Source organism: Zonotrichia albicollis, chromosome 3 (genome assembly GCF_047830755.1).
Source record: "Zonotrichia albicollis isolate bZonAlb1 chromosome 3, bZonAlb1.hap1, whole genome shotgun sequence".
NCBI lineage: Eukaryota > Metazoa > Chordata > Aves > Passeriformes > Passerellidae > Zonotrichia > Zonotrichia albicollis.
In genome coordinates, this window is record NC_133821.1 from 69,366,264 (window position 1) to 69,393,395 (window position 27,132).

Consider the following 27,132-nt stretch of genomic DNA (forward strand, 5'->3'; position numbering starts at 1 on the left):
ATGAACTATCTTTCAGCTACACTTATATTTTCTCCTGGAAAAGCTGTTGTGCTTCACATGGGAGCCCAGGAATGTGCCTGCCATGTGGCCCATTAAGGACTCAGCACCCAGACTGAATGAAACAGATGTCAAGCTGAATTTCAAATTTAGAAAGAATATTGGTCTCTATAGGAAAATTATATAATTGTATATTTATATGGGTGTACTGCAGAGTATTCACTGAATTGGAAATTTTCTGAAACTGAGGTTCTGTAATTATGTACTTTGGTTATGTGATGTGGTAGCAAAATAGCTTTAATTAGGATAGAAGGAAATTTATGTATGAAATTTAAATTTTGAATTCTTTAGAGTTGGCGTGCTTTCTTCTGCTAGATTCAGTTTAATCCTTGAAATGCATGACTAAGTTCGCTTGTCAAAAATAAGTCTTTCAAATTCTCTCTTCAAATGAGCTGCGAGGACCTGGTTTGGCTCTCGTGTTCCCAGGCTGGTCGCACTCCGGCATGGGGCAGCGCTGCCACCATGTGGCTTCCTACAGACACGGATCCCCCGCCTGCGGGTGAACACAGGCAAGCGAGGCATGGTTTTGGGAGCCAGGGCTCTGAATTTACCATAGTTCAGTAACTCTGCACGGTATCTCCAGCATTTTTACAGAGTGCTTTAAGGCTGGTTTTGTTCTTTATGGGCTTCAGGCTCTGAGTCATTGCAATTACACAGCCAAAGTGGGGTAGAGTGCTGTGATGTCTTCATTCTCACAGTTCTTGCAGGTTCTGGATGGTTGTATCACAACAGATGCTGATTTATTTTTTTCCGAATAGCTGATCACATCGGCAAGTTCTGAAGAAAATCTTTATAACTCCCTGATTTTGCTTGAATTTTGATTAAGCATGTTTTTTTTTCAGCATAACCTTAAAGGTCTACAGAAATTCAAAACAAAGTGTCTGCAAGCACACACTACCACTGTCTGTCTCCACATGCTTGCTCTCTTCAGATCTAACTTTTTCTAGCACGTATTCCTCAGAATAGTGCAGTCGTTCCTGGATGTTAGGAATATTATTTTTGCTGATGAAGAAATGAACCCTTATCATTTCATAGTTTTGACTGCTTTGTCAGCCTGAGCTTTTCCTGTTTAGACTAGGACATGTTTTGAAGATTGCATCTTTAGATATATATTTGGAAAATGTTCAAATATAAGCAAGTAGCTATGATCACATAAATGTGGAATGCAAATAAGGTGATTTGGCACCTACCTAATTTGACTTGTAAGTTTATTAGTTGTGCTGCAATTTTATTCTATACCTATATAGTTTACAAAACTGGTTGTCCTCTCCTTGCGTTCTCTTCCTGGTCTCCATTCCTCCATGCAACTCTAACTTGGCTGCACGGCTTCCTCCACTGGCATGACTGAAATGCCAGGGATCTGGATCTTCATGAGGCTCTAACTTACCAGAAGCTGTACGACATCAGACAGAGAAGGCACAGAGGCCATTTCTGATACTGTCACTTCCTTACTACATGATTTCATTCCCCTATGCCTTTATTTTGCAATCCCTTTTTTGGGAAATTAAGAGGAGATGGAGATGTGGGGAGAGTGTTTTCCTGTGCTTGGACATTCTGCAGCATGGAATCGTGGGCTGCTTGGGACTGTCAGTAAGAGTGCAGTAAAAACAAGGTAACTGAACTTCAGGACACTGCATATGTTTTTTGTTCAGTAATTACAGCAGTGAGACTGAATGAAGATGCAATTTCATTATGTTGTTATTCAGCTGTAGCTTCAGGTTTCTATAGAAGGAAATCACTCTTCAGACTGAAGCAAATGCTTTGTTATCTGAATTTTTCTATTTTTACAGGATTAACTTTCAATCAGATAAGATCCTGTGCAAGGTAGACTATGGGAAAGTGTAATGAGGAGAGAAGAAAGCTGGATGGCTCCCTGAGGCAGCCCTAGAGACTTTTATGCAGCTGTGTTGGAAATACTGTGGTGTCTGAGTGGAAGACTGCATTAAAGTGTCCGTGTTTGAAGAGGAAGTAACCAGGAGCAACCAGTGTCATGGATGTTCCATGGAAATGACTTTGTGTGAAATGGTCCTCAGCTGCCAACGTGACACTGCAGGTTAATTATGAGACATCTCCCAGGCTGGCAGCCATCAGGGAATGAGCAAGAAGTCAGTCAGGGAGGGAATCCCTTGCTCCAGGGCTTAGTTTATCAGGTGAAACAGTAAACTCAGCTGTGCCTTCTCATACTTCTCTGATGATGTACAGTATGATGATAGCTCATGCCAGTTCTGTTGAACAGTTACCTCCCTGCTGTAAGTGGCACTTATATCAGCTCCACAATATTCAAACATTGTTTAATTTTACAATATGTATTATTTTATATGTTTGTTTATAGAAGAGATAAATATAGTTACTATATAGTATGTAAATATTTATATCGCATTTTTATATAGTGTATATATATATTGCATAGTGTGTATATCTGTATATTGCATAATTGCATATTGCTAGGTATGCTTTTAAATATAAAATAAGCATATTAAGAAAATGGCAGTGAAGTACCTCAACATAAAAGTCAAACTTTCAGAATGAGACTTCTCTTTAGTAAACTGTGCAATAATTTAATGCATATCTGTAGTTTCAGCCTCTATGACTGAGTGATATTTACAGATTATGCATGCTGACTTCTGTTGGCAGTAAGAGAGAAGCATGGCCAAAGCAGAATCAGAAGACTGAGTGTGAGGGAAATGAGGAAGAAAAATGTGTGGGAAGATAGTAACATTGGTTCCTCAGCAGCTTCCCTGCAGTGGTGTGTCTGTCTGTAGCCAAACTGAGGGTGCTGGCCTCTGCTCCCCCTGTCCAGCTCGCTTCCTACCCCAGCAGAATGATGTTAAGCATGTGCAGACAGCACCTACTACTGTCTGAATTCTTCCCATGGATTTAAGTAAAGGAATATCTCAATTCCAGATCTTGGAATGTGGTTAACTTGATGCTAATTGGGAGTGGTGAGAAGTAGATACTATGAGGGCATATATTCAAATGTTGATGTCAGGCAACTCCCAACTCAGGTAGAAAAGGTACTGCAGTTAGGTAACAAATGAACAGAAGTTTTCGATGTCATAATTTAGGGTATAATATTGTTTAAATCTCATGTTATGTTTGTTCTTGAACTTGGCCTCTAGTGACCTTTAGTCTTCATATATGTATTAGTTTTGAGATTCAAATAGTAAAGAGGGTCCCCACAAAGAATTTTTGGCTCATAAAAGAAAGCAGTTTGATCTAGAAAACAAGTGAGAAGAGCATGAGACTGAGGTGAGGCAAAGGCATCAAGTATCTCAATTACTGTAGTTTCTAAGGCTGCAGTGACACTGATAAATAAAACAAGGCTGAGGCTTATCTTTCTTTGTGCTTGGGTTTTAGCAAGGTCCTTGCTATACCTTTGGCCTCTCTGACTTTTTCCCAGAAAGTATCCAAGCATGGTATTAGGGTAGCATATGCCAGAGACTGTTCTTAACCTTTGGTGAGTAGAATAAAACTCAGGTCTGCGTGAATGTGTCCCCAGGCACAGCACTGACTGTTGGAGGCAGAGCATGGTCCATTGCCTGGTTTATCTGTTCTAGTAAGTGATATAGATATAGATACCCAGCCTGAGAAGATCACTCCCCGCACCTTACTGATTCCTATCTTTCTACTGAGTTCAAAGAGCAAACATTCCCGCTGATTTCAGTGTGCCTAGGAGAACAGCCCACAGGTCTGTGCACCAGAAGAGCTGGTGCAAGCCTATTCCAAACTTCAGTGTGAGCCTTCAGCCAGTCATTTGTCATCTCTTTTTCTTCCCATCTCTGTAACGATAGCAGCAGCCTCCTATAGAAAATCATTTGGTCATAAGGGGACAGCCAAATGTTGCAAGATGACTCTTGTCTTCTGTGTACTTAGTGTATGCACTCTGAGATGCCAGGAGTGTAAAAGTCCCTATGTAAGAAAAAAACAACATGTTATCAGCGAGGAAGAACTGTTCCCATTCTGGTCACCTCGGCCATCAAAAAGCATCACAGGAAACAGGATGCTGCAGCAAGAGGCCGTGCTGACACTTCGATTGCTTGTCCCACACCATGGTCTTTGCCTCTTCCCTGACAGGGGAGGGAAGTGCTGCTGCAGCAGCCTGGGAAACCATCCAGGGACAGTTATCTGTGTGAGCACATCCCTGGGAACGCTCTCTGCCTGTGCCCACTCCTCCTCCCCTGCTGCTGCCGTGCAGGCTTTCACAGATGTTCCTCCCAAGAAAAGGCAGCTGCAGCTCTCAGCCTCCTGGTTTCCATCTCCCCGGTGGTCTGGCTCCACCCGTCTGTGATGGAGCTGCTGATAGTTCCTCACTTCCTGAACCCATCGTGCTGCAAGGACTGAGCTGTAGTGATCAGGGGAAGAGGAATTATTCTGTGCATTTTTCTCCCTTTCTTCGTGTTTCCTGGCTGTGTAGCTATACCCTTGCTTTCTTTCCCTAGTGTTTCTGATCCTTGTTTCTTAAACAATTTGTAAACAACTAAGAGAAAACTCAAGACTGTAGATAATCTATATTTACAGTTGGTTATGGTCTAATAGTTTACACAACAGCCTGAGGTCTAAATAAGGATTGGGGTTTTTTCTTTGCTCAAAGAGAAGGACCTCTTAAAATTTAAAGTGAAGGAAGGATTTGCACTGGTTTTTATTTTCTTGCTTTTGTTATGATCTTTTTTTTTCCTTGCAAGGAGGCTTTGAGGATGGTGTAACTGAGTGCACGCATGCGCGTTGGCTTAAAAACGCATTTCATCTGTTTACAAGTTTCAGTTTAAGGGCAAAACCCTAAGGCAAGAAAATGCATCATCCCTGGACTGTTGTGACCCTAGGGTATGTCCGTGCTGCACTTGGGAAATGGGACGACTTTCCTGCCTGGACCTACTCACAGTCAGTTTTACACTCAGAGACATCAGTGTCTGAAGTGAAACTGGTTACTTGCAGAACTTTGCTGGTTTCGCAGTCTGCTGACAACAGTACTTCCAAAGGTAACACATGGATTTTCCCCATCCTTCTTGGAGCATAACTTTTAATCAGGCCTATGGCATCTCAGAATTGTAGAAATTCCCCAAGCCCTCAGTAGTAGCTCTGCAGCACTAGTGACGGAAAAGTGCCATTATTACTGGTTGTGCCACTTCCCCTCCATTGAGCTATGCTGGCCTGAAGAGCATGTAACAATCTGTGGCTGAATAGTGAGCACAAGATGGTATTTACCCTATGGGCCTGCATTTGGTAGTGCATCCTTAATATGGGAATAGTCAGCACTACATGGGCCAGAAATGAACACAAACAATTTGAATCTGACTGTTGGGAGAAATTCTATGTATGGAGGATTTTCCAGGTGTATATATACATGGCAATTACAGAATGCTTGCTTGTTTGCTGCTACAAATTTCAATTTCATTGAAATAAAAATTTGTGGCAATGTAATTGAATTTTCCTTGTAATCCTGTCCCTTTTGGGAGACTGTGAGTGCTAATCTGCATTCAGATATCCAGACAAAAATTAAAATATCCATCAATTTTATCAGATTGTACCCCACTTGTACACCAGATATGTGTAAGTTTTGTTCTCTTTTAGAAAGTTTATAACCTGCAATTAGCAAATATATTTTGAATATTTAAATTTTTTTTACTACAAATTATAATGAAAGTAAATGACAAGAGGGTTTTGGCAAAAATTGCCTTTTGAAAAATATATGTGATTTTTTAAAAGGGGGCAAGTTTTTTTCAGGCAGACGCAACTGAGAGGTTACAAATATGTCAAGTAAAACTGTGCTTGTGATCTTACCATTATGTCCAGGATTCGAACCAACTTCCCTACAGAAGAAACCACAAAGATTTTCTGTGCCTTTTATTTTCTGAGGCGGGCTGGGAATTTTGACCTCAGAGTCCCTTTAAAGAATAGGCTATCTCACACACGTTCTGCTTGTGCACCTTGACGTTTGAGGGCATGACCAGCACCGTGGCCTCACTGCCCCATCAGAGCCCAGAGCAGCACAGCATTTTGCAGGTGTCTGCAGAGTGAGTTTCTTGCTATGCCGATGCTTCAGGCTGGCAGATTTCCATCCCAGTGAGAGAATAAGATAAGCCTAAAAGGTATTTTCTGTAAGACTTTACAGACTGTGAAAGTTTCTGCAAAGGAACACAATATCAGTACCAAACCCAGGATCCTGAGCACTGAGCCAGCACTACAAATAAAGGATTTGCTAGTCTCTAGATGAATTGAAAAATGTAGCTGGGTTGAAACTGGTTTCTTTACAAAGAAACAAACAAACAAACAAATACTAGTATTAAAATAAAATGGAACTAAGCGGCTTTTATAGAGTTCTTATCTTAAAACATGTAATTCTATAAGCAAGTTTTCTATGAACTTGTATCCTGTGACTGAAGCGGCATTTGGAGCTTCTTCTACAGCTGATACTCTGCTCTATATGCTCTTGTATCCAATAAAGGCTGAGCTCATGTTGAAACCCTTCCTGCAGTTGCAAAATTTATTGACTTTTTCTTTACTCAGCTGTCTGTTTTCACACACACACAGAAATATTAAAAATTATAATAACTTAGTTATCTCTGAGACCTCTGTCAAATCTAGCTGAAATCAGGCAATGAGTTCAAACATTACTAGGAGGGAATGTATACAGACACTCACACAGCTGCATCTACATCCTTGTAGATAGAAAAAGATAAACCAAGTCAACTTTTTTTCCACATGAAAAAGGGGTATAAGTATATTTCGGTAAATAATAAAATGCATCACTTTGTACAGAAAAGCAAGAAAGCAAACAAAATATTTTCTTTAAAGTCATTGACATCAATATTTAAACCAGTTCCCTCTTTTCCTTAGCACATTTGCGAGTTCCTTTCAAAAGTGTAAATTGTTTCAGTCAGACTAAACATACATTTTCTGTTTGCAAATATTTTGCAGTAAAATTGCACTCAGCAGCAGGGTAGAATAATTTCATTCATTGTTCTCTTGAAGTGCATAGTAGAACTCTTAATTCATCTAAGAAACTTGGGCTGTTGAAGCCAGCTGCCAGCACTGTGCCATTACTGTTGTGTCTGTGCCCTTAACACAAGAGGTCAGCAGACCAGGAGCTCCCAGCCACCTAAATGCCTCTGGAAAATATGTTCATTGTCTTCAAAATAAAGAGATAGAGATAAAGCCACTAATTATTTTACAGTCAGAGTAAAGTAATTGTTTACCTTTCTGTGTACTGCTGGTTGCTTTTGTTCATTTCTTGTTGCTTTTTGTTTCCTTGTTGCTGAACTGTTGCTCAGAGGCAAGGGCTGAGGAAGGTGCAGGATGCTCGAGGAATAGTTTAGTCCCCAAGACACTTGCAGTGTAGACTGCTAGATAAAGCGAACAGCAGTATGAGAAGCAGCGGTGTCTGCTGCTGGTACAGTGTATACAGTAAGCATCTTCAACACTTACTGTTCCTGCAGCTTTTGGCACATGGTTGCAGCTGTGTTCCTCACTTTTCACGGGGTGCCATTGTATTCCTCCCTTCCCTTTCTTCAGTGTTGTATTTCAGGTGGCAAATGAACACTGCACATGGTTAATTAGCTGGGAAGGTGCTGAGTGCAGTTAGCAAGAATTGCAAGACAGGGTGGTAAAGAAGCATGTGTTAGAATATTCAGAATTTAACTCAATTTTATGCATAGCTCAGATGCATATCAATTTCTGGTTTTTAGAAGAAAATCAGCACCTTGCTATGAGTCTTGACCAGGCATTAGTTAGCATGGATTTAAGTTGAGATTTTGAGTGGTTAAATCCAGTGGTTAGTGTCAATTCAGTGAGTAAATTTTGAGGTTAAAATGTGTGTTTGTTGCATCAGTCACCTGCACTCAGTGTGAGGCTGGGGACTCTATTCTGTCTCCCTTTAATAGACCAGAAATTCCCAGTGAATTTCCCAGTGCCTGTGGCAAAGAAATCAGCAAATCAGCCTGTTCAGCCATGGTTACCAGCGTTGCTCATCTCTTGAGCAGGAGCTGTGGCTGTTCAGGGTCTGTGTGTGGCCACAAATTCGATCAAGGCCCTGTGTGTAAGTGCTCATCTCACCTGGCTCAGTCCTGTCCACAACAGCGAGGCTGTGCACGGTTAGGCCTGGCACTAAGAGAGGTCTGCTCTTAATTGTGTGGCAAGGGGATAAAGCTGCACAAAAGTGAAATTAAACAGCTCTCCCTTCCACAACCATTAGGATGATACAGCATGTCCTGGCCCTTTTCATAATGAGGGCTGAGATGTTTGCACAGCCCTCGGTTCACGGCGAGTTGCTTTAATTAAAGCTAACCTAGCCCACGCATGAACCCGACTGGTGAATTTGGGTCGCCTGGAGGACGCGCCACCTCGTCCAGTTATCTCGGGGGAAAGTGGGGGATGAGAATTAACACAATCCAGGCTGCACGGGCGCCCGAGGCAGCTCAACACCGGCCTGCGGGGGATTCCCAGGGGAGGGAGCCCCCGGGAGGGTCTGCGGCCCCCTCGCTGCCTGTGACCGCTCCCCGGGCCCTGCCGCTCCCCGCAACCAGCGGGGACGGAGGGCTTGGTCCGGGAGACGGCCCTGCAGCCCCTGCCGCCCCTCTCCTGCTTTCGGCAAGAAAGTACCCAGGTATCAAACGGAACCGAGGGTTGGTATTGAAAGAGCAAGTGAGGCGGAAATTTAAAGCCCCTGTGCTAATAATAACAGTATAAATAACCGAAGACATCTTGTAAACAGTGCGGTCATAACCCTGAAACATTAAACAGCGCGGTGGGATCTGGCGCATCAGCTGCCGGCGGCCGCTGCCGGTGCAGGGGGAGCGCCCCGCACTCCTGTTTATCTCAGCCTCATCTCCCACGGGTGCGCTGATCGATAGAGAGGAGATGTTTAAGTTAAAAATTCCCGGCGCTGAGGACCGACTGTACTTCATCAATAGCTCCCGGTTCCTGTCCCCGCCGAGCGGAGCGGCGGGGGCGGCTCCCGCAGCGCCCGGGCGCCGGGCTGCGGAGCCGGGCCGGGCTCCCGCGGCGAGCTGCGGACCCAGTCTCCCCCTCCCCCAGGGTGTGCTCCAGGTCCTTATCTCCAGGAAAGCAGACCTCCTGTGGCCCGGGGCGGAGAGGCAGGATCCCCGCAGCGCGGCCGCTTCGTGAAGCGGCGGAGCCGGCGGAGGCTCAGTCCTTCCCCCGCCGAGCCCTAGAGTCTCAAACGAACACTTAACACCGCTCCGTGTTCAGTAGAAAGGAAGGTTTATTCACAGAAATAGAGCAGAATCTGCTTGAAGAAAATATATCTATATATCTTTAGGGTGAATTAGTTCATAGAGATGACTGTCAAAGTCTGTTTTTCTAGGCATCTACATATTTTCACAGGTCTCAGACAAAAGATACACGCGGGGTAGGTTTTGTTTGATCTCTGTCTTTTCTCTAGTAGCTCTTGAACCAGCAAGGCTGTGGTTGCAGGACACTCGACTGTACACGCATTTAATAAAGTTAAATAGAGTCAGGATCTCTCGGGGTGGATGGAGTCTTTTCTAGGGCATGTTTGGTCTCCTCTGCGCCGGGAGAGCGGCTCTCCCCGTGGCTCTGCCCGGGGCCCGGGACAGCGGCGGGTCCCTGCCCGCCCCGCCGCCCGCTGCACGGCCACGCCGGGACGGACGCTGCTGGCCCGGCCGCGGGGCTCAGGATGCCGTCGGGCCGCACAAGCGGTTTGTGTTCACCACTTCTTTCAGGTCACTCTCGGGTTTGCCGGCTACCATAAAAGGCCAAGTCTGTAGCCAGGAAAAGACACGAGTGGGAAGGGGGTTACACATGGAGAAATGCACATCGCAACGCTCATATCGCCAGCGGGTCCGGCTCGGGAGCGTCCGGGGGGACCGAGCCCGGCATTCCCCACCTGAGTCCACTTCGGGCAGCGCTCAGCCGGCCTCAGGCCGGGGCAGAAGCCGCTGGCTTCGGCAAGGACCCTTTTGCCTTTCCCCGGCGGCTGATGCCGTTTTGCCTCACAGCCCCGGCGGTCCCCACCGGGCGTCCTCGAGGGGGCGAAGCCCGTCTGATACGCGGCAGAAGGGAGGGAGAAAGGAGCCGCCTGGCTCCCGCACATTCGCATGGCCCCGGCATAATCGCCGCGGGCACCCTCGCCTTTGGTCGAGAGCGGCGCGGGGGCTCCGGCCCGCGGGAGCCTCCTCACGCCCCGCCGCGCTACCCCGGGGGCAGGAGCTCTTGGGGCCCCGGCCACTCTCCCTGGCCTCCCACGTCTCGGGGAGCATGTTTTGGTGTGCCTCTGTGGGGTGCGGAAGTGGAGGGAGGTTATATCTATACTGGGTGCTGGTTTGGTTTTATTTTTTTTTCTATGTTGTTGCGTTGAGGATTTTGTTTTTAATCAAAAATTATCTCCCAGGCCCTTAGCAGCTGACACAGCGGGTAACGTACTTTCCCCCAGAGTCCAGAGCTCAAAAGGCAGAGCCTGACCTCAGTGAAACGTCCCCAGCTCCCCACTGTGATTCATTTATGGGTCAGGGTCTGCACGTGTGGGCAGTGTAAAGACTGTATGTCTAAAAAGAGCCCAGGCAGATCTTGCTTACCCCTGGTTTACATAATTTGTATATATTTTTAGAGGTGGACACTGGATATTTCTGGCGGCCGGGTATGGTCGGGAGATCCAGGGCTGCTCAGGAAAACTTTATGTGGTGGGAGCAGCAGGAGGGACACCACACAGCCCAGGGAGAGGCATTGTGGAGTGTGCCTGGGGCAGACACCTCCTCTGGGGAGTCTGCCTTGGTATTTCTTTCTCCTGTGCCAGTTTACAGGTATAGGAGAAATTTCCTGAACGCAGCAAACCTGAGCGGTTGAGCACAGAACCCCAAGAATCCTGTCTTTAAAAAGCCAGGGCTTGGGGACAGTATTGTGTCAGGAAACACTGGCGTAGAGACACAGGATATGAATAAATTCTTGAGGGTCCTTCCTCAAGCACACCCTTTTCTACCCAAATTCCTGTACCTGCCCACTTGCAGGTAGAAAGCCTCTGTGGTTTCTCAGTCGTTTCTGGGGCAGTAAAGTGTAAAGCCTGCTCCTGCTTATTTGTGGTCAGCGTGGCTGCCTGTCTCCTGGAAGGGATTGCTAGGAGCAGCAGAGGGGGCCTGGGAAGCTTGGTGCTCAGGGCACAGGGCAGCAGGGAGCCTGTCCCCCCGTACAGTACCGCTTTCCACCCCAGCAGCACCAGGCTCTCTGTGAGAAGCGCAGCAAAGTTTTGTCCCGCACATGCCCCATGCCAGCTGCTTGCCCACCTCTCCCCATGCACACGCACGGAGTGACCGTCCTCGGCGGACTCTGACTTACCAAGTTGACTGGGTGGATGTAGCCGTTCTCATACTTGTCATTGGCCAGGATCTGCCTCAGGTGAGCAATGTAGCTGGAGGCCAGCCTCAAGGTGTCCAGTTTGGAAAGTTTGGTGTCGGGGGGCACCCAGGGTAGGGTGGTCTTAAGCCTGGAGAAGGCTTTGCTAAGGACCCTCATCCTTGCCCTCTCCCTGGCGTTGGCAGCATTTCTCTGTACCTGCTTTCCCTCCTGGCTCACTCCATTTAAAGGGCTCTTCTTGGGGGGAGCTTTTTTCCTCTTGCCCGAGGCCCCTCTCCCCTTCTGAGGGGAGCCATTCTCGCCATTGGATCCCTCCTCGTTGCTCTCGGTGGACGCCCCAAACTCTTTGTTAGTATCCATTTTCAGGCCATCGCACTCCAACATCTCCACCTCCTGCAGATCTTCCACATCACTGAGGGACCCAGTGGACATGGTCTGGAAGATGCCAAACGACCAGCAGGAAAGGGGGGAGGGGGGGAAGAAGGGCAGCTCCTCAAATCTATTTCAAGGCGGCGTAGGAGAGAAGGGGCTCCAGTATTTTCCTCCCCTTCCCTCCCCGCCCAGGACTAAGGCACAATACCAGTCCAGAGAGGATCCCCGCCCTCCCGCGCCCCAGCCCTGCTTTGCCTATGTTTGAGGGAGGGAGTGAGTTTATGTGAGAGAGGGAGAGAAAGAGGGAGAGAGAAAGCCGAGGAATTTAGTGAGGACACTAGTAATTTATCTGGGGGATAGGAGAGGCGGATCCAGCCCAGGGGAGGGGCCCTGCCCACTGAGCACACCACATCCCCAATCACAGACCTTTGCACAGGACAGGGAATGAAGTATCCCAGCAAGCCTTTGCTGAGAGCTCGGACCTGGGATTCAAATCTTCACAACTGGACTAAAACAATTTACTCTCTCTCCCAGTGCTCTGTCTTTCTATCCTCCCCCTTCCTCCTCCTCCTTCTCCTTCTCCTCCTTCCCTTTTTCTTCCCCACTTCCCTTTACAGCTCTCCCCCTCTCTGCCTCCTAGATGACCCAGGCAGCTGGTGTCATGATTCTTGATGAAAGCCAAAATGGGTCATGAGCAGAGAGATCAGCAGATCCACCAGCAAGCCTTCCAGGGAGCTTTGTAATGCGTGCCGTCGAAACGCTGTCCTGTAACCTAATCTGGGGGAGATTTGTGGATGATTATATTTGTGAACGCATCCTGTCCAGCTAGTTGCATATTCCAGGAAGGGAGTGCTCCGCTGCCTGGCCAGCAGCATGGACCTTGCCGTCACAGCCCAGGGGCTGGCGGCAGGAGGATCTGACTTCTTCCAGCCTTCCGGGGTGACGTCCGACAAGTCCCGGTCCCTGTCGGTCTGTGAGTCCTCCCAGCTGTGAATGTTGCGGAGGCTTCCTGGCCCACAGGTGTGCCAAGTGGCCAAGATCCCAGCACTGTGTGAGCCCCACTGAGCCGAGGGAGCGTGCTGTTCTGCTGGGGAGGGTCTTTGTGGCTGTGGCTAGGGTGGCAAGGGCGTGCATGAAATGAAGGAAATGGGGCGAGGGGGGGTTTATTGGATGGTAGAGTTCCCACAGAACAGAAACCTTTACTTGGCGTGCAGAGCAATGTCAGCGGTTCATTCCTCCGTACCCGGGGAGTGTTTTGTCTGCTGATTCATGCATGCTCCAAAGTGAGGGGTGTTGCCTGAATGAAGAAGCAAGATAAGGGATAAGGCCCCTCCTGTGGGACTGAGGGCATTAGGCCGGGCTCTGCAACCCCTGAAGCCAAACATTCCCAGTGATTTTGCCACACGTGTGAGTGAGTGGGTTGCTGTATAGTTTGAATAAACACACTTATGCTGCCGTTACAAACTTATGCACTGTGTGTTCAGCCTCAGCAGAGCAGGCTTTTGAAAGCAATTAACTTTGTGCTATCACTTCTTCCCCTCCATGTAAACTAGTCTCCTAAATCCACATTTGGAGCCCAAAGAGGCCAGTGAATCAGGAACTTGCTCCTGTTGCTTCTTCCCTGCTCACACACTTTCTGAAACCCCACAGGTTGCCCTGCAGTCTGGGTGTTGAACACAAGGGGCTAAAGAACTGCACACAGGGACTGCTCTTATTGCAGGAGAAATTCCACTTATTCAGCTGCTTATCTGAGGATTCACATAACTCCAGAAAAAATGTGCAGCCTCAGTTGTCACCAGTGGCTTCACAGTTAATCCAAAGTCACTGGAGCCAAGGAAAAGTTTCTTGCTGATCTGTGTAAGCATCACATAGGGTTTTCTGAATGCACTAAAAAACCCAACAAAAACGGTGGAGGGCCAAGCTGGTATGTGTGCCGAGTGCTGTGTACTGTCTGCAGATTACATTTTCAGTAGGAGGCAGAGTGTCATTTTTGATAGCCAGCAAGGAAGTCTTGCCTATCTCTTGATCCATCTTTCTTCCTTGGCTCATGAAAGCCAGAAGAAAAAACACCTTTTTATCATTTGTCTGGAAGATAACACCTTCCCCCTCACAATAGGATAAGTACATTAAGATATCATATCTCCAAGCACTGGGCTCTTGGGAATTCAGTAAATTCAGTAATTTCTAAACTCATGTTGTGTTAACTGTGCCTTGTTTGTGTTTTCTCTGTATATAAACTAAACTAAATAGATTGTCAGCATATCAGTCCTAATTAATGGATTACTTTTTTTTTTTTTTAATAACATTGCTGTTGCAAATCCAAAATATCAATAATCACCAGTGTGGAGATTTATTAGTCTCCTTATTTTCTAGGCCTGATTGTTGTTTGTGCAGGTGGAGATTTAAATGGCCATATCCATTGCAGAGATTTATAGTCCACGTGATTGATGTCACAACTGAGCTAAGACTCTTACTGGAGCAAGGATGACAGAAAACCAAGTTGAAGTTGCCTGTGTCTCTAAGCATGAGTGACCAGAGAGGGAAAATTTCCAGCATCAGGAATTCCCAGAAGACAAAACAACTAAAACAATATATACTTATAGCCTTTCCAGTTTTATTTTAGCACTTTCTAAACTTTTGTTGTAAAAAGCAGAAGAAATGAACTGGCTCTTTAAAAATGCCTTTAGTATGCTGCTACATATGCATTCAGAATATCAAGATATGCATACATGTGTGCCATGAGCCTTTAGAATATCCACACATTTGTAGTTTTTACTTCTTTACATTTTTAAATACTCAGGGTCATTAAAATTCACTTAATAAAGGCCACACACATTTGAAGAGACACAGGGCGCATTTTTTGTGTTCATTTTGTGGAGATTACTGCATGTATGTGATGTATACTCACATACATGTACATAGAAGTGTATGTTATACATATAGTGTAATACACTTTGAGTTCTTTATGCATACAAACTATTATACACTCTTAATACATTTACCCATTATTCCCTCTCCAAGGGGGGGCAGCATGGGCAGGGCTAAAAAAACAACATATCTTCTAATCTGCTTCCTTATTTGCTTGTTACATGACTTGAACCTGTGCTTTTCCAGCCCTTCTGCTTCTTATGTCTCACCTGGCAAGCCCGGGCCTTGTACCCCTAATCCGACTCCATTTCAATCCTTTTCCCTCACCTTTAGCCCAGTCCTCCTGACTTCCTGAATATCACCTGATCTGGAATAGGGGCTGGCAGGGTGGAAACCAACCCAGCCCTGTGGGAAGGGTAAAGCTGGGGTGGCTGCAGCCACCCCGATAATGGTGGAAGCCCTTGCTTCTCCAGTTCGATGGCTGCGACTACAGACTGGCCACTGGGTTAGTAACTGGCTGGGAAAGACAGATGGAGCTAAAGTCCTTTTGGCCTTTCCAGTGCATTTGTGTCTTCATTCATGTTTGAAAAAGGAAGTTGAAATGCTGGCATGAGGAACATCAGTGCAAATCTGTGGATTTACGCTGTAGATTACTTTATCCTCTGCAGTGCTCTGGTTATGCAGGACCATGCATCCCTCTTACTCCTAAGTACTAGACTCACTCAGACAGGCCATTTAGAAGATGCTGGGGATGATGGGGACAAAGATTCAGGATGCCTGGTCTGATGGGTGTCAGATGAGGGACACATCTCACACAGGCTTATGCTGGTCTATGGCAGGTTACAAATTTCCCTCTAGAAAGGAAGTCCCACTTTTTATGCCTCCAGTCTTCCCTTTCTTGTACAGGAGTAACATGGTAATTTAAGAACAGCCTTGGGACTTGAGGCCAAGCTTTCTGCAAGTATTTAATGGTTTTGCATGACACAGCTAGGTTTATTTTCTGATTTTCTGTGTCATTTATCAAGGCAGCATAATTTCACTACCTATTAAGCAGTCACCCAAGAACAAACTCAGTTCACCCGGAGCTGAGGAAAACATAATCAGTTGCTGGTTTTGAAATTATTTGCCCAAGTACAATACAGAGTTATTATTTGGAGAACAACCAAGGAAGTCACCCACAGGCAGCCTGCTGATCATGAATTGTGTTCAGTCAGGTTTGAGAATAATCAGTAAGAAAAGTACTACTTCATTAGTGTTTTCAAGTCGCTGCTTTAAAAAGAAAACCAGATTGCACTGAGATTTCTCCTGGTTACTCTTGATCTCACCCAGAAACCAAGTGAAATGGTAAAAGGACTTTAGAAGCATACTTTAACATACCTTAAGTGAAATAATGCCATAATATAATATATGCAAATAATTAACACTAATAGTATTAATAATATAAGATATTGTAGAGTATGGACTGTGGGGAATTGGTCAAAATTGTTTGTAACAGTGGAATAGCTTGTGGGAAGGGTTTGAAATCCTTTCACATCTCATTTTTAGTGCTATGTATATGTTTCTGGTCAGAATTTTAGTCTGAAAGGTAAAAGACATTGTGAAAAATAACATAAAGCAATAAACAAGGAAAAAAAAGTAATGTTGTTGCCAAGAGAATAAAAAGTATGTCCAGGAGAACTGGCCCTAGGTGATGTCACATATTTGTATGGGACATCAGCATCACTGTCCCTCCCCAAGAAATCCAATTATCTTCCTTCAGAGCCCTGAAAAATTAGAGCTTCTTGAGAAAGTCTTTTCTGGAATAGTTTATTGTGAGGAAAAAAAAAAACAACCCAACAATATTTCCTTCTATGTTCATTTTAAACTGAAGGTTTTATGGATACCTAAAGCGAAAATATTTCAATCTTATTGATTAGAAAATTTAAAAGGAAATAAGCTGTAGTTCCAAGAAAATTTATGTAGAAAATTATGCTGGAGCCATAGTTCCATTTCATGTGATTTTTTTAAACTTTGAAATACCACAAACCCATTAAAACTCTGGGAAGTGGAGTTAAAGAAAAATTTCTTCAGTGGATATTGAAAAAAACACTTTGCAAAACTCAGAATACCTAATTCCAGATTGAATATTTTTTTTTTTTGTCACATTGATGACAAAATCTGTGACAAATGTAAGCAGTGCCTTTTTTTATCACAGGGAGTACCTGTATATGTAATAACCGGATGACTTTTATCTCCCAGCCTAATGCCACCCAGTATCTTTCCCTTGAGTGGCTCCACAAAAATCAGCAGGATTGCTCACAGGGTAAACCAGCATCTATGAACAGGAATAGCAAAAACTGCCTCTACAGAAGCAAAGTCATGATTAAATACCCTAACACCTAAGAGAGATACCTACAACAAGGTCAGTGTCTTAATCAGGAGTTAAGACAAATCTTAATCATCAGTTCATCAAATCCTGGTGTGATTCACATCCCCCTCCTATTCCAGATCTGTGGTGAGAGCTTTGGGTCTGCTGCTGTGTGAAGCAATGTCTTGCTGTGATTTAGAACCTGTGTACACCAGAAATATATAAGATATAGAAGATAAAGAAGTTACTGAAGCAGAAACAAGACAGCTAATCCTTGACATGAGAGCTCAGCCCAGGCTTTCACTGAGCGATTCAAGGATGTGCTAGTGAATCTCCTTTGGCAGGATGCTTGTATGAAGCAAACCTAGGAGAAAGTAACTCAGCTGGTCAGAGGATGGGACTAATAATGCCAAGGTCATGGGTTTGATCTCTGTGTAGGCCATTCACTGAAGAGCTGGACTTGGTGATCTTTGGGAGTCCCTTCCAACTCAGAATATTCTGTGAAACCTAAGTGGCTGTGTCATGTTTGTTTTATTATTTATTCCTCTACAAATTTATTCCTATATTATCGTTCTTCACAGACAATGAGGAGAGGTATCCTCTTCCATCTCTACTGCAGAGACTATTACTAGGTATTGCTTCCAGAATGCATCTCAGAAATGTTTTTACATTGTAAACTGCAGACTCTTTTATGAAGTGGTCAAAAGAGAAATATGCAAAAAAGCCAATATATCTTATGTAAAATAGTCATGGAAGGATTAAAATGCAGGCATAACTGTTTTGTTTTGAATATCTCTTTCTGTGATGTTTCTTTATTGCCTAATCCTTTGCATTTTTGTGACTTTAGAACATGAAACTTGTTGATAAGAAGTAAGTTCTCTATGCCTTCCAGTTATTAGCACATTGGATCAAGTTTTGGAAAACAAAAGACCTTTTTCAGAGGGAAGTTTGGAAAAGAAGAACAGTTTGTAGGGGAGTGGCAGGAAGAATGTCAGCTATTCTGGTAAGATTTTATTACTCGCATGGTTTATGGCATGATGTGTGTGCGCAGACACAGATTTTCTGAAATTCCTATTCACTTAAAGTGCTCGCAATTTCTGAAAGTCGGATTCCCACAGCATCCATCATTAAACACAGTAGGCTGGGCTATGTTCTCTCTTCCCATCCAAGTGAAACATCACATTCTGGAGCCCACTCTTTGTGGGCTGCTTTACTCTATTAGAGACTGAGTTGGCCACAATTTGTGCTGCTGGACTCCCTTGAGCTCCATTTGTCACAGGGGCTTTGCATTTTACCATAGGTGGCCGCATTAGGCCTTTAAAAACACATGCTGGACTGCAGTGACATAGCTGCAAAACTATTTTGGCTAAAAATACCGATATAACAAACCAGCAGACTGGTGATACTCAGCTATCCACATGTGGGATCATACACAGGGGTTCAACCAACTCAGCAGTCAGCTGAAGAGTGTGTGCATTGTGGATGAGTCTGGAACAGGAGTGTTAGCTGGAAAGACAAAGGAGAAAGCAGATTACACATCCGACTCAAGTGACACAGAAAGACCACAGTCACTGTGCATTTCTTCTTACTCTGACAGGCCTTATACATGCCTCACAAACTGTGACTCTTGGAGCTCCTGGAACATCCCCAAAGTGGGGTCATGGCACTTTGCCACAGTGCAGTCCTCTGATTTTATGGTGCGTATCGTAGTTCATAATACATATAGAAAATGGTGTTGTTTTAGAAAGCGGTATTGCAAAAGCACATCATAAAAGTCTATTTAAGTAACTTGGAGGGGAAAAAATAATTTTGACAATGAACCAGGAATAGCCTACAAAGACCATAAACATGTGTTGCAGTGGAGTCCCGCAAGGCTGAGAAGGGACCAGAGAACTGAAAGCAGAGAAGTGAGGGAGGAAAAACCTTCAAGAACAAATTGTGAAGGTAGGCTGGCTCTCTTTCTCCTCCCTGCTTTTCTTTTTTTCTTTTGTGTGTACAAGGTCTAGGGTGATGCTCAGACTCCCTAGTATGAAGTTCTTAACTGGGGAGCGACTAACCCAGAAGGAAAACTGGTTAAAGGAGGAAAACAGAGAGATGAGTCATCAGACCTTCTGTTGGCCAGGTCCAGTACTCTTGTGCGGTTCAGTAAGGGGAAATACAAAACAACGTCTATGAGCTTCTCTGAGTCTATCCAAAGCAGAAAATGCAAATTTTTTAAAACTGCCAGGAAGTTAAGGCATCTGTTCCAAGGGATTAAAGTGGCCCTGGTTTTTTTTTTTTTTTTCAGAAAGGACAGAATGGGACTCAGATATGTATTTGCGAATTTTTAAAAATCAGATGGGATGATGGCTGAGGCTAATGTGGAGAGGTATGTCAGCCAGAATCTCCTGATTTTAATCAGTAAGGAAAGATTTTGATACCTTATTTCAATGTCTGTGTCATTTCAGTTAAGTCTATTTCAACAATAGACCTCTGCCAAATTTTGCACCAAAATAATAAAGGCAGTTCTCTCATTCTCATGCAGGATTACATAGCAAATTTATGTTTGGATGACATAGCAAATTTACCAGATATTACATATAATCCCATTTAACACATACCAAAATTTGTTGGCAAATATCTTGATATGCATTCTGTAAGGCCTGAACAAAGTTGTACATCACTAGGAGCTGGATTGGCTGAAATTTCCAGAGAGTGGAGAAGATGTGTAACATTGCACCCACAAGTTTTCTCTTAACACTGAGAATGAATTCCTCTAAAGGGTTTTCCATGTATGCAAAACCCTCGCTGGGAAGCTGCTCAGCCAGTCTGAGCACAGGGCCTTTAAGGGGAGTCAGTGCAACCTTCCATGGGATGCCAGTGCACACTGGCTGTCTGAGGCCAGCTTGGGCTCTCCAGGCTGAGAGCTGTGTTTTGTCCTGAAGACCTGGCAGTTCCAGGGAAAGCTCCTGTCAAGTGCCTGGTGCAGCACCCACAGCAATACAACACATCATCTTTCTCTTTCTCTTCCTCCCACGCCCTGGCTCACTGCAGTCTTTCATCTTTCTTTGGCAGTGTGTAGCCAGAGTCCTTCTTAAGGTGCAAGCCCTGGATTGTTCCTGCATTTCTAAGTGTTGGTGCAATTAGACTTAAAGCTAATGGCTCAGGGACATGTCTAACACAACCTTGCTTCTACAATTTATGGGGCAAATTAACCAGGTGCAAACTCAGTCTAATTTAAAAGAGACAAATTCTTCTTTGATTAAGACTCTGGCCAGAGAGCTGGCATATGTGCATTGATTTTCTCCTATGTTACAGACTTTCTAAGTGTCCTCAAAAGTGGGATCCTTTCTGTTCCAATCTCTCGGTGGTAAAACAGGGATGAGAACACTTCCCTGCCCTACAAAAACATTACAAGGGGCTTAGGCACTATGGTAATGGATACAGAGGGTAGCTAAGATAAATAACCTGATAGATGCAAGAAAATGATTGATGTTAGAATACTACAAATATGTTGAAAGCCTAAAATATCTTTGTGATGTCTCCTCATTTCTTGAAATGCCAATTAACATTTTTCATTCAGATACCTGGTGTTTACATTGGCACATTTTTATGCTCACATGTCTTACGAAATGGATACATGCCTGACTTTGATTTTAGATGAAAGCACTCATCTCTCAATCTCATAGTAATTCTGAAAGATGGAAAAGTTGCTTTCATAGGAAGAAAAACAATGAGTTTTGATCCTGCTAGTGGTGAGTGACAAGCCAGAAGTTTAATAAACAGACCAGGAGTACCATCATTGGTAACACTATAGCACAAGTAGCAAATCACCATTGGCTAAATTACTCCGCAGTCCCCAAGCTCTCCGTGAAGAAAAATAAAGTGTTACTTTGGTTTCCTGTAATCCTTCCCCAGTAAAAACACAGGATTCCCTTAGGAGAGTTAAAATCCATTACTAGGCTTCTTTATGCCTTTTTGTAACTAATTGTCTCTTCCATGAAAGGGTCTTACTTCCTTGAACCATGAGCTAATGCAGACTCTCGGGGTGCAGTGAGGCTCTAGAGAACTCAGCTTTCATGCCCATCTTCTTCCTGAGTGATTTTTTTAGTTTCCCCACTCCACCTCACAGCTTGCTAAGACTCTCCTGGTACTTACCTGTGCAGTGGCCATGTCGTGTGCAGGATGATGTGCTCTGAAGCATCTCTTTGCAGGGCTGTGGGAAGCAGCCAGGCAGGCATGGCACCCAAAGCAGAGCACTCTGTGCCACAAGCAGAATGAAGCTGGCTTTGTTACAAGGAGCAGTAGAGTTTCCTTTTCTTCCCTGACTGCTGAGCATGCACTCAGCCCATCAGAGCAAGCCTAGATGTTTCTTCTCACCCAAGTTACTGCTTTTTCCTACAATAATATATCACGACTACTTTTGTTTCCCATCATTGTATGCCACCCTTCCCCTTTTCAGACTGCTTGTGTCAGAGCAAATTTATAAATTTTGCAGCTTGTTCTGTCCAGGTTTGCTTCTCAGCAACTTAAATCACTCATCTATCTAAAGCTGCTAAAGAAACTTCTCAAATAATATTCTCCAATTTCCCCATTTGGATGGTCAAAGCACACATTTGTAACCCCATAAGTTACATCTGAGCTTGAGCTCCTCAGTATACAAAAATAAATGCAAATTTTTATGAATAGGTAAATGTGTTTATGACTAGGTAAATGTATTTATGAGCACAGTTGTAGAGGCTAGGCCCTGTAATATATCATGAGACCCTTTGATACTAAACTTACTTGTGCATATGGCATGTAATGATGCAAGTGACATGATGTGCAAGCAATTATAATATCAAGTAATTTCTCTCTTGATCTGTCATTTTCAATTCTGAACTATTGTTATTATAGGAAAGTTGTAAAATACATTTCTTGTTACTTAATTTTTTGTTTCCTTTTGAAGAAATGGATCAGGAAAGCTAAACAGCTCCAGAATCTACAACTTTATACAAGGTGTTGGAGAGGGGGCAGGGTGGCTCAGTGATGAATGACCAGTGGTTCAATTGTTTTCTTTCTTGCAGAAATCAGAGACAGAGTACAGTTTATCTTACCCTGACTTTTAGCAAGACAGATTGCCAGGCAAAACCTCTGGGTTGAAGTCATCCAACCACCAAGTAGAGTAAAGAGACCATTGCTGTTACCTTTACAAGACTGACCCCCACCCTCAGTGCCTTTTAAAAATGGTGTTTCTTTCTGAGGTTCTAATATGAACTTTAGCTACTTTGACACCATTTTTTATGCTGAACAGAATGGTTATGGAATGGTTTATTTGGGGCCCAGATACTCCACTGTTTTATACAGGCTGAGACTAACTCATCTGTGTGTATCCCTTGCAAATGACAGTTCCTGGTGCAGAGTTCCCCATCACACTGTGTTTAATCCCCCCCCCCCCCCCCCCCACTTTATTTCTGCTGCCACTGAACTTGTTTAGCTCAAGTTTGGATGTTTCAGGCCTGTGCTACTGCACTGATATCAGCCAAACTTCTCTTTCAACTCATGGGTGTGAATGGGGAGGAGACCTATTTCCTGGAAGGTGAAAATCCCCAAGTAATGGCAAGCTGGCTCCAAGACAGGCTGTCATTGTCACAGATTTTCCCTATGTTTCTCTTTAGTTATGCTTTTCATACCAACTACTTTCTAGTAATTTGGAACAATAATTCTGGATGTGGCATCCTGAATTTATTTTGCCCATATCTGAGAGGGAACACAGATCTTAAGTGGCCTTAGTCATGTCCTGAAGTTGCATAATTCCCTGTGCCAACTATAAATAAATCAGTAGCTTAAGTGAGCCAAAAAGAAACTGGGCCAATATGCACTTTATCTAACAGTTTAATGAAATTCAGTGGAGCACAAAAGGCAGGACAGACAGAAAGAGTGAAAAGGGAAAGATGGTTGCACTCGCAGTATCTGTTTCTTGCAAGAGACCATAATGTGTTTATACAGCTCTCAGCCAGGCTAGCAGATAATTAAAGGGAAGGACTGACACTAGACACTACTCCACCTTATACACTGTGGTGTGGGGAAAGTCACACAAGTGGGACTGTAAAAAAACAGCAGCAAATTCCCTTCTTTTTGACAAGTTCAATCTCTTCTTTTTGCCATTAGAAGGATGCCTGGCTTAGTTGTTTTGCCGTTAGAAGGATGCCTGGCTTAGTCCACCCTGGTGGGAAGGTGTTAAAATATGGTGGCAAAGTTAGGGTCCAAGTTGATCTTTCAATATTACAATCAAGTATTTTACAAATTCTGACCGCAGCAGGACAAACACCCTTCCTATGGTGCAGTTCAGTAGGATGTCCCCTCAACAGCATAAATCCATCCCATTATCTGCCTGTCCCTACAGCTACAGACCATACTTTCATCTCAGACATGTCTTCCAGTGAGATCAAGTATAGAGCTGAGTCCTTGTCTAAGCTCAGATCACCAGATTCTGGGTGGGGAGAGAAGTCTTGGTAACGACGTGATTTTGGTGCATGTTTGTGACTGGGGGAGTAATTACCTGTTCTCTGGCCATGTGAGGGGTCAAAGAGGACCACTCTCCTTCTGGACTGCCCAGACCACTTGGCCAATTTGTCAAGAATCCCACAGGATAAATATCTGTCTCCAGAGACCTTTATAGTGACAAATCCAAATAAATCAGAGTCACTTTTACTGAGCACTTCAGCAGACAGCTCAGATTTAATGAATCAGCCTTCAGACCCCCAAGGAAGATTTTCTTTCCCAAGACCAAACAGAGCAAATATTTGACAAAATTTGCCTGCGGGATAAAATTCTATCAGTCCATTTAGTAACATTTTGTGATTGCAGTTAGCAATACCGCTAACATTGTTTTGAAAAGTTACTGGGAGTGCTGCACTGGGAGTGCAGCAAAGAGCTCTCAGGATCAGTTTTATGATCAGTGTGTCCTCTGCAGAGAAAAGGAGGCTGCGATGGATCAGATGATTTTCCTTATCACTGATTGAAGGTGGACTTTGCATTCTTTTACTGGTTCCCTTCTGCAGTCCTGGCTGGAATTCCCCACCAGCAAGAAAAAGAAATTATGGAAAAAAAAAAAAAAAGAAATCAACCACAACTCCTCATGTCACCAAAAGTCATAATGCAGATAAAACCTTGCAGGTTAGTTGTTGTGGGTCATTTAAACAGTTTGAAGGCTTAACATCTTGATCCCCTCTAAAAACTTCCATCTCCATTTCCTTCCCCCCTTTGGGATCCATCCAGATGCCTGCTCAAATACCTGCTGGCGCCAGAGGAAATTCTCCTGTAACGGATACCCTGCGATGTAAAACCAATATTTTGTTTCCAGGGTCATCCCTTTCACACCCTCACAGATCCTCTTGCTTCACCAACCTGCCTCTTGGTCAAGCCAAAACATGAGAAGTTGCAAATCCAAAGGGTGGGATTTTGAAGCAGTTTAATAGGCTTGGTGATTGCTAACCCACACATTTCCTCGGCTTCCTCCTCCTGTTGTGGTAGCCTTGTCTGATAATTTATGTCAGGTTAACAGTCTGCTGGGCAGATACCTCTGCTCACAGTTCAGCAAAGAGAGACAAAGAGAGCAATTAACCTGACCCAAAGTGCTCATGATGATCAGAATGGTAACACCTATTCAGACAGGCTTGTTCATAATACAGAGGCCTAATTAGAGGCCTCTGTATTATGAACAATATGAACAAATCCAAACACTGTCGTGTGTTTGGATTTGAGTGGGTGCATCAGGATCCAGTGCCAGGTAAAGCAGTTAAACAAAAACCATTTTCCAGTGTCATTTGTATGCAAACAAAAAAGCAGAAACATTTCATTTGTAATGGTTCCCCATCTCCTCTTTAGGGAATCAGGCTGGCAATAAGTAGTGGATCTGTGGAATTTGGCATTTGGTTAGGAACTTCTTGGTTTGACACTATCCCATTCTACTTGTGGTTTTTATTTGTGCTGTCTGGATTTTTACAGATTTACGTGATAATCATCAAATTGCTCTATACTAATGTGTATCAATATAATGAGCTTTGTTAATAGTCATATGGGACACTGAGAAGGAGTTCTTCAGAAGGGACCAGAAACAAGCACTTTTAAAGTGACATTTCAGGTGCTTATTTCCTCATTTAGTCTTACAATAAATAATATGGATTTATTACCTCCAGGATTATAATTGAAGAAAACATTTAAAGTTATTGAGTTATTTAAAATAGATAATCCTACTTTTTATGTAGCTTTAATGAAGCAAAAGTACAAGGACACAATAACAAGGATTCATTTCAGGCTGTATAATTGGATTGCAAATGAATTTTATTTAAAAACTTTGTATTTTTAATTTTTTCTCATGAAGGAAACAAGCATAATACATTACTTTTTTTTCTAATTTCCAACTTTTAAATGAACAATAATATAGAGAGAATGTCAGGAAACAAATATTCTTTTGCCCATGCATGAAAAACCAGAATCCATAAAATAAACTTTTGCAAAGTGGATGCATGTAAGAATTTGCCATGGAGTGGACAATTTATTACACTAGAAATTTGTTGCCCAGAATTGTGTGGAATATACCAGAATGCTTGTTCATTCCTTAAAAGAAGTCTCTTCCATTCTGATATAATATATTGTATAAAGTGCGGAAGAACAAGAGTAAAAGTGTGTTTTTTTAATGATTAAGGACTGATCTTGTTCCAATTTGAGTCAGTGGCAAAACTCCATGGAATTGAGCTGAATATATGGGTGTAGATAAGACGTTGTTTACTGTGCTTTTGCTTTTTCTAAGAGCAAAATGTAAATTAAATATATTTCTTGCACAAATTAGATTATCCTTAGTCATCTGCTGACTCCTACTTAAAACAGAGTGCAGGGATCTCTCCATGTTCTCCAGGAGCTGCAAACCCGACTATCTATGCAGCCTTGAAGACACTCCTGCCACTGTGTGAATTGGCTGCTGCATCAAAAATGGAATGAACACAGTCATGGAACAAGAGTTCATGAGATCTGGCTCATATATGTAAAAGAATGTAACATTAATAAATTCTCCCTGCCTCTTTCAGCTGCAGTTACAATTTTTTTTAAAAGCATCACGCATCTTTGTGCAGAGTCTTGCCTGGGTTTTGTACAGCCATGAACAGGGAGAGAGTAAGTTGTTCCTCCATGTGCCACGTTTGAACAGAGCAGAGGGAGCACAAACTGCATCACTGGTGCTGCAGCAACTGCGTGGGCAGTGGCCAAAAAAAAGAGGGAGAAGTAAAACCAACCTTAAGTTGTGTTCTGCCAACATCAGCCAGGTGACATATGATACAAATGAAGGGAGATTATGCCAGTGGTGGAAATTATTCCTTACAAGAAAGGAAACAGGAACAGAGAAATCACTCTGCTAGTCCCAATTTTCCTGAAACACTTATTTGGGATGTAAAACTGCCAGTTTGCACACCTTTAAGTTGGGACTCAACCATTCCCTTGTAAGATGAAAAAGATCTATTTGTCAAGAGTGCTCTCATTTTTGTTAACAAAATCTTTAGAAGACAAACAGTCTGACAAACTCTACCTAATTTCTTCAGTGGCACAAATCACTGGTCAGCTCGTGTAATACCTTATCAGCAAAGATGAAGCTGCATGAAAAAACCAATTCCCTCTGAAACAGGAGGTAGAGAAGAGTGCTGGAAATGTTACAGAGTAATGTTATTAGGAAGTGTGAAGGAGGAGTAGGGAGTTGTTTACAATAAACTGACCAAATGATTCCTAAGTCATTGGCTGTAAAATTCATCTGTCCTCAGGTAAATGCTGCAAGGCAAAATGGATCAATACGGTTACCCCCTTCCTTCTCTGGCCCATCCTGGTGGGTGATAGAGCATAACAGTGCTGGTTTTGACATTATTAGGTTATCCTGGAAATAAATCACTTTTGAAAAGGTGAATAATTGGACAGACCTTAGTGCTGACAAGCCAAAGGTTGGAGGCTGGGAGGAACGCAGTGGTGAGGGGGAGGGGGAAGGGGGGCTGTGGTGTCGTATATGCAAACCCATTACAGGAGACCACCAGCATGTGAGGAGCTGCAAACCTCATCCCATTTTGCACTTTGGCAAATGAGTGCAGTTTTTCATCTGATAAATATCATATTGTATTTACAGCTTCTGAAACTATTTTTGATGCAGCAGAGAAATGAGACATACC

At 43.7% G+C, this 27,132-nt stretch overlaps 1 protein-coding gene across 1 annotated transcript; it reads right to left on the reverse strand.

Moving 5' to 3' along the window:
• Positions 1–5,785: 5,785 nt before the first annotated feature.
• On the reverse strand, positions 5,786–12,466 carry TCF21 (transcription factor 21). Its single transcript, XM_005493895.3, has 2 exons — positions 11,362–12,466; positions 5,786–9,794 (listed from the first exon to the last, which is right to left on the reverse strand). The coding sequence occupies exons 1-2, from the start codon at positions 11,809–11,811 to the stop codon at positions 9,705–9,707; spliced, it is 540 nt and encodes a 179-aa protein (XP_005493952.1). The 5' UTR covers positions 11,812–12,466; the 3' UTR covers positions 5,786–9,704.
• Positions 12,467–27,132: the final 14,666 nt, after the last annotated feature.

What these genes read in the sequence shown, in the direction of transcription:
- TCF21 (XM_005493895.3), bottom strand. Translation starts at nt 11,811, where the DNA reads ATGTCCACTGGGTCCCTCAGTGATGTGGAAGATCTGCAGGAGGTGGAG. An exon ending in ACATCCACCCAGTCAACTTG is followed by an intron (nt 9,795 to 11,361) that starts GTAAGTCAGAGT and finishes TCCTGGCTACAG; the next exon opens with ACTTGGCCTTTTATGGTAGC.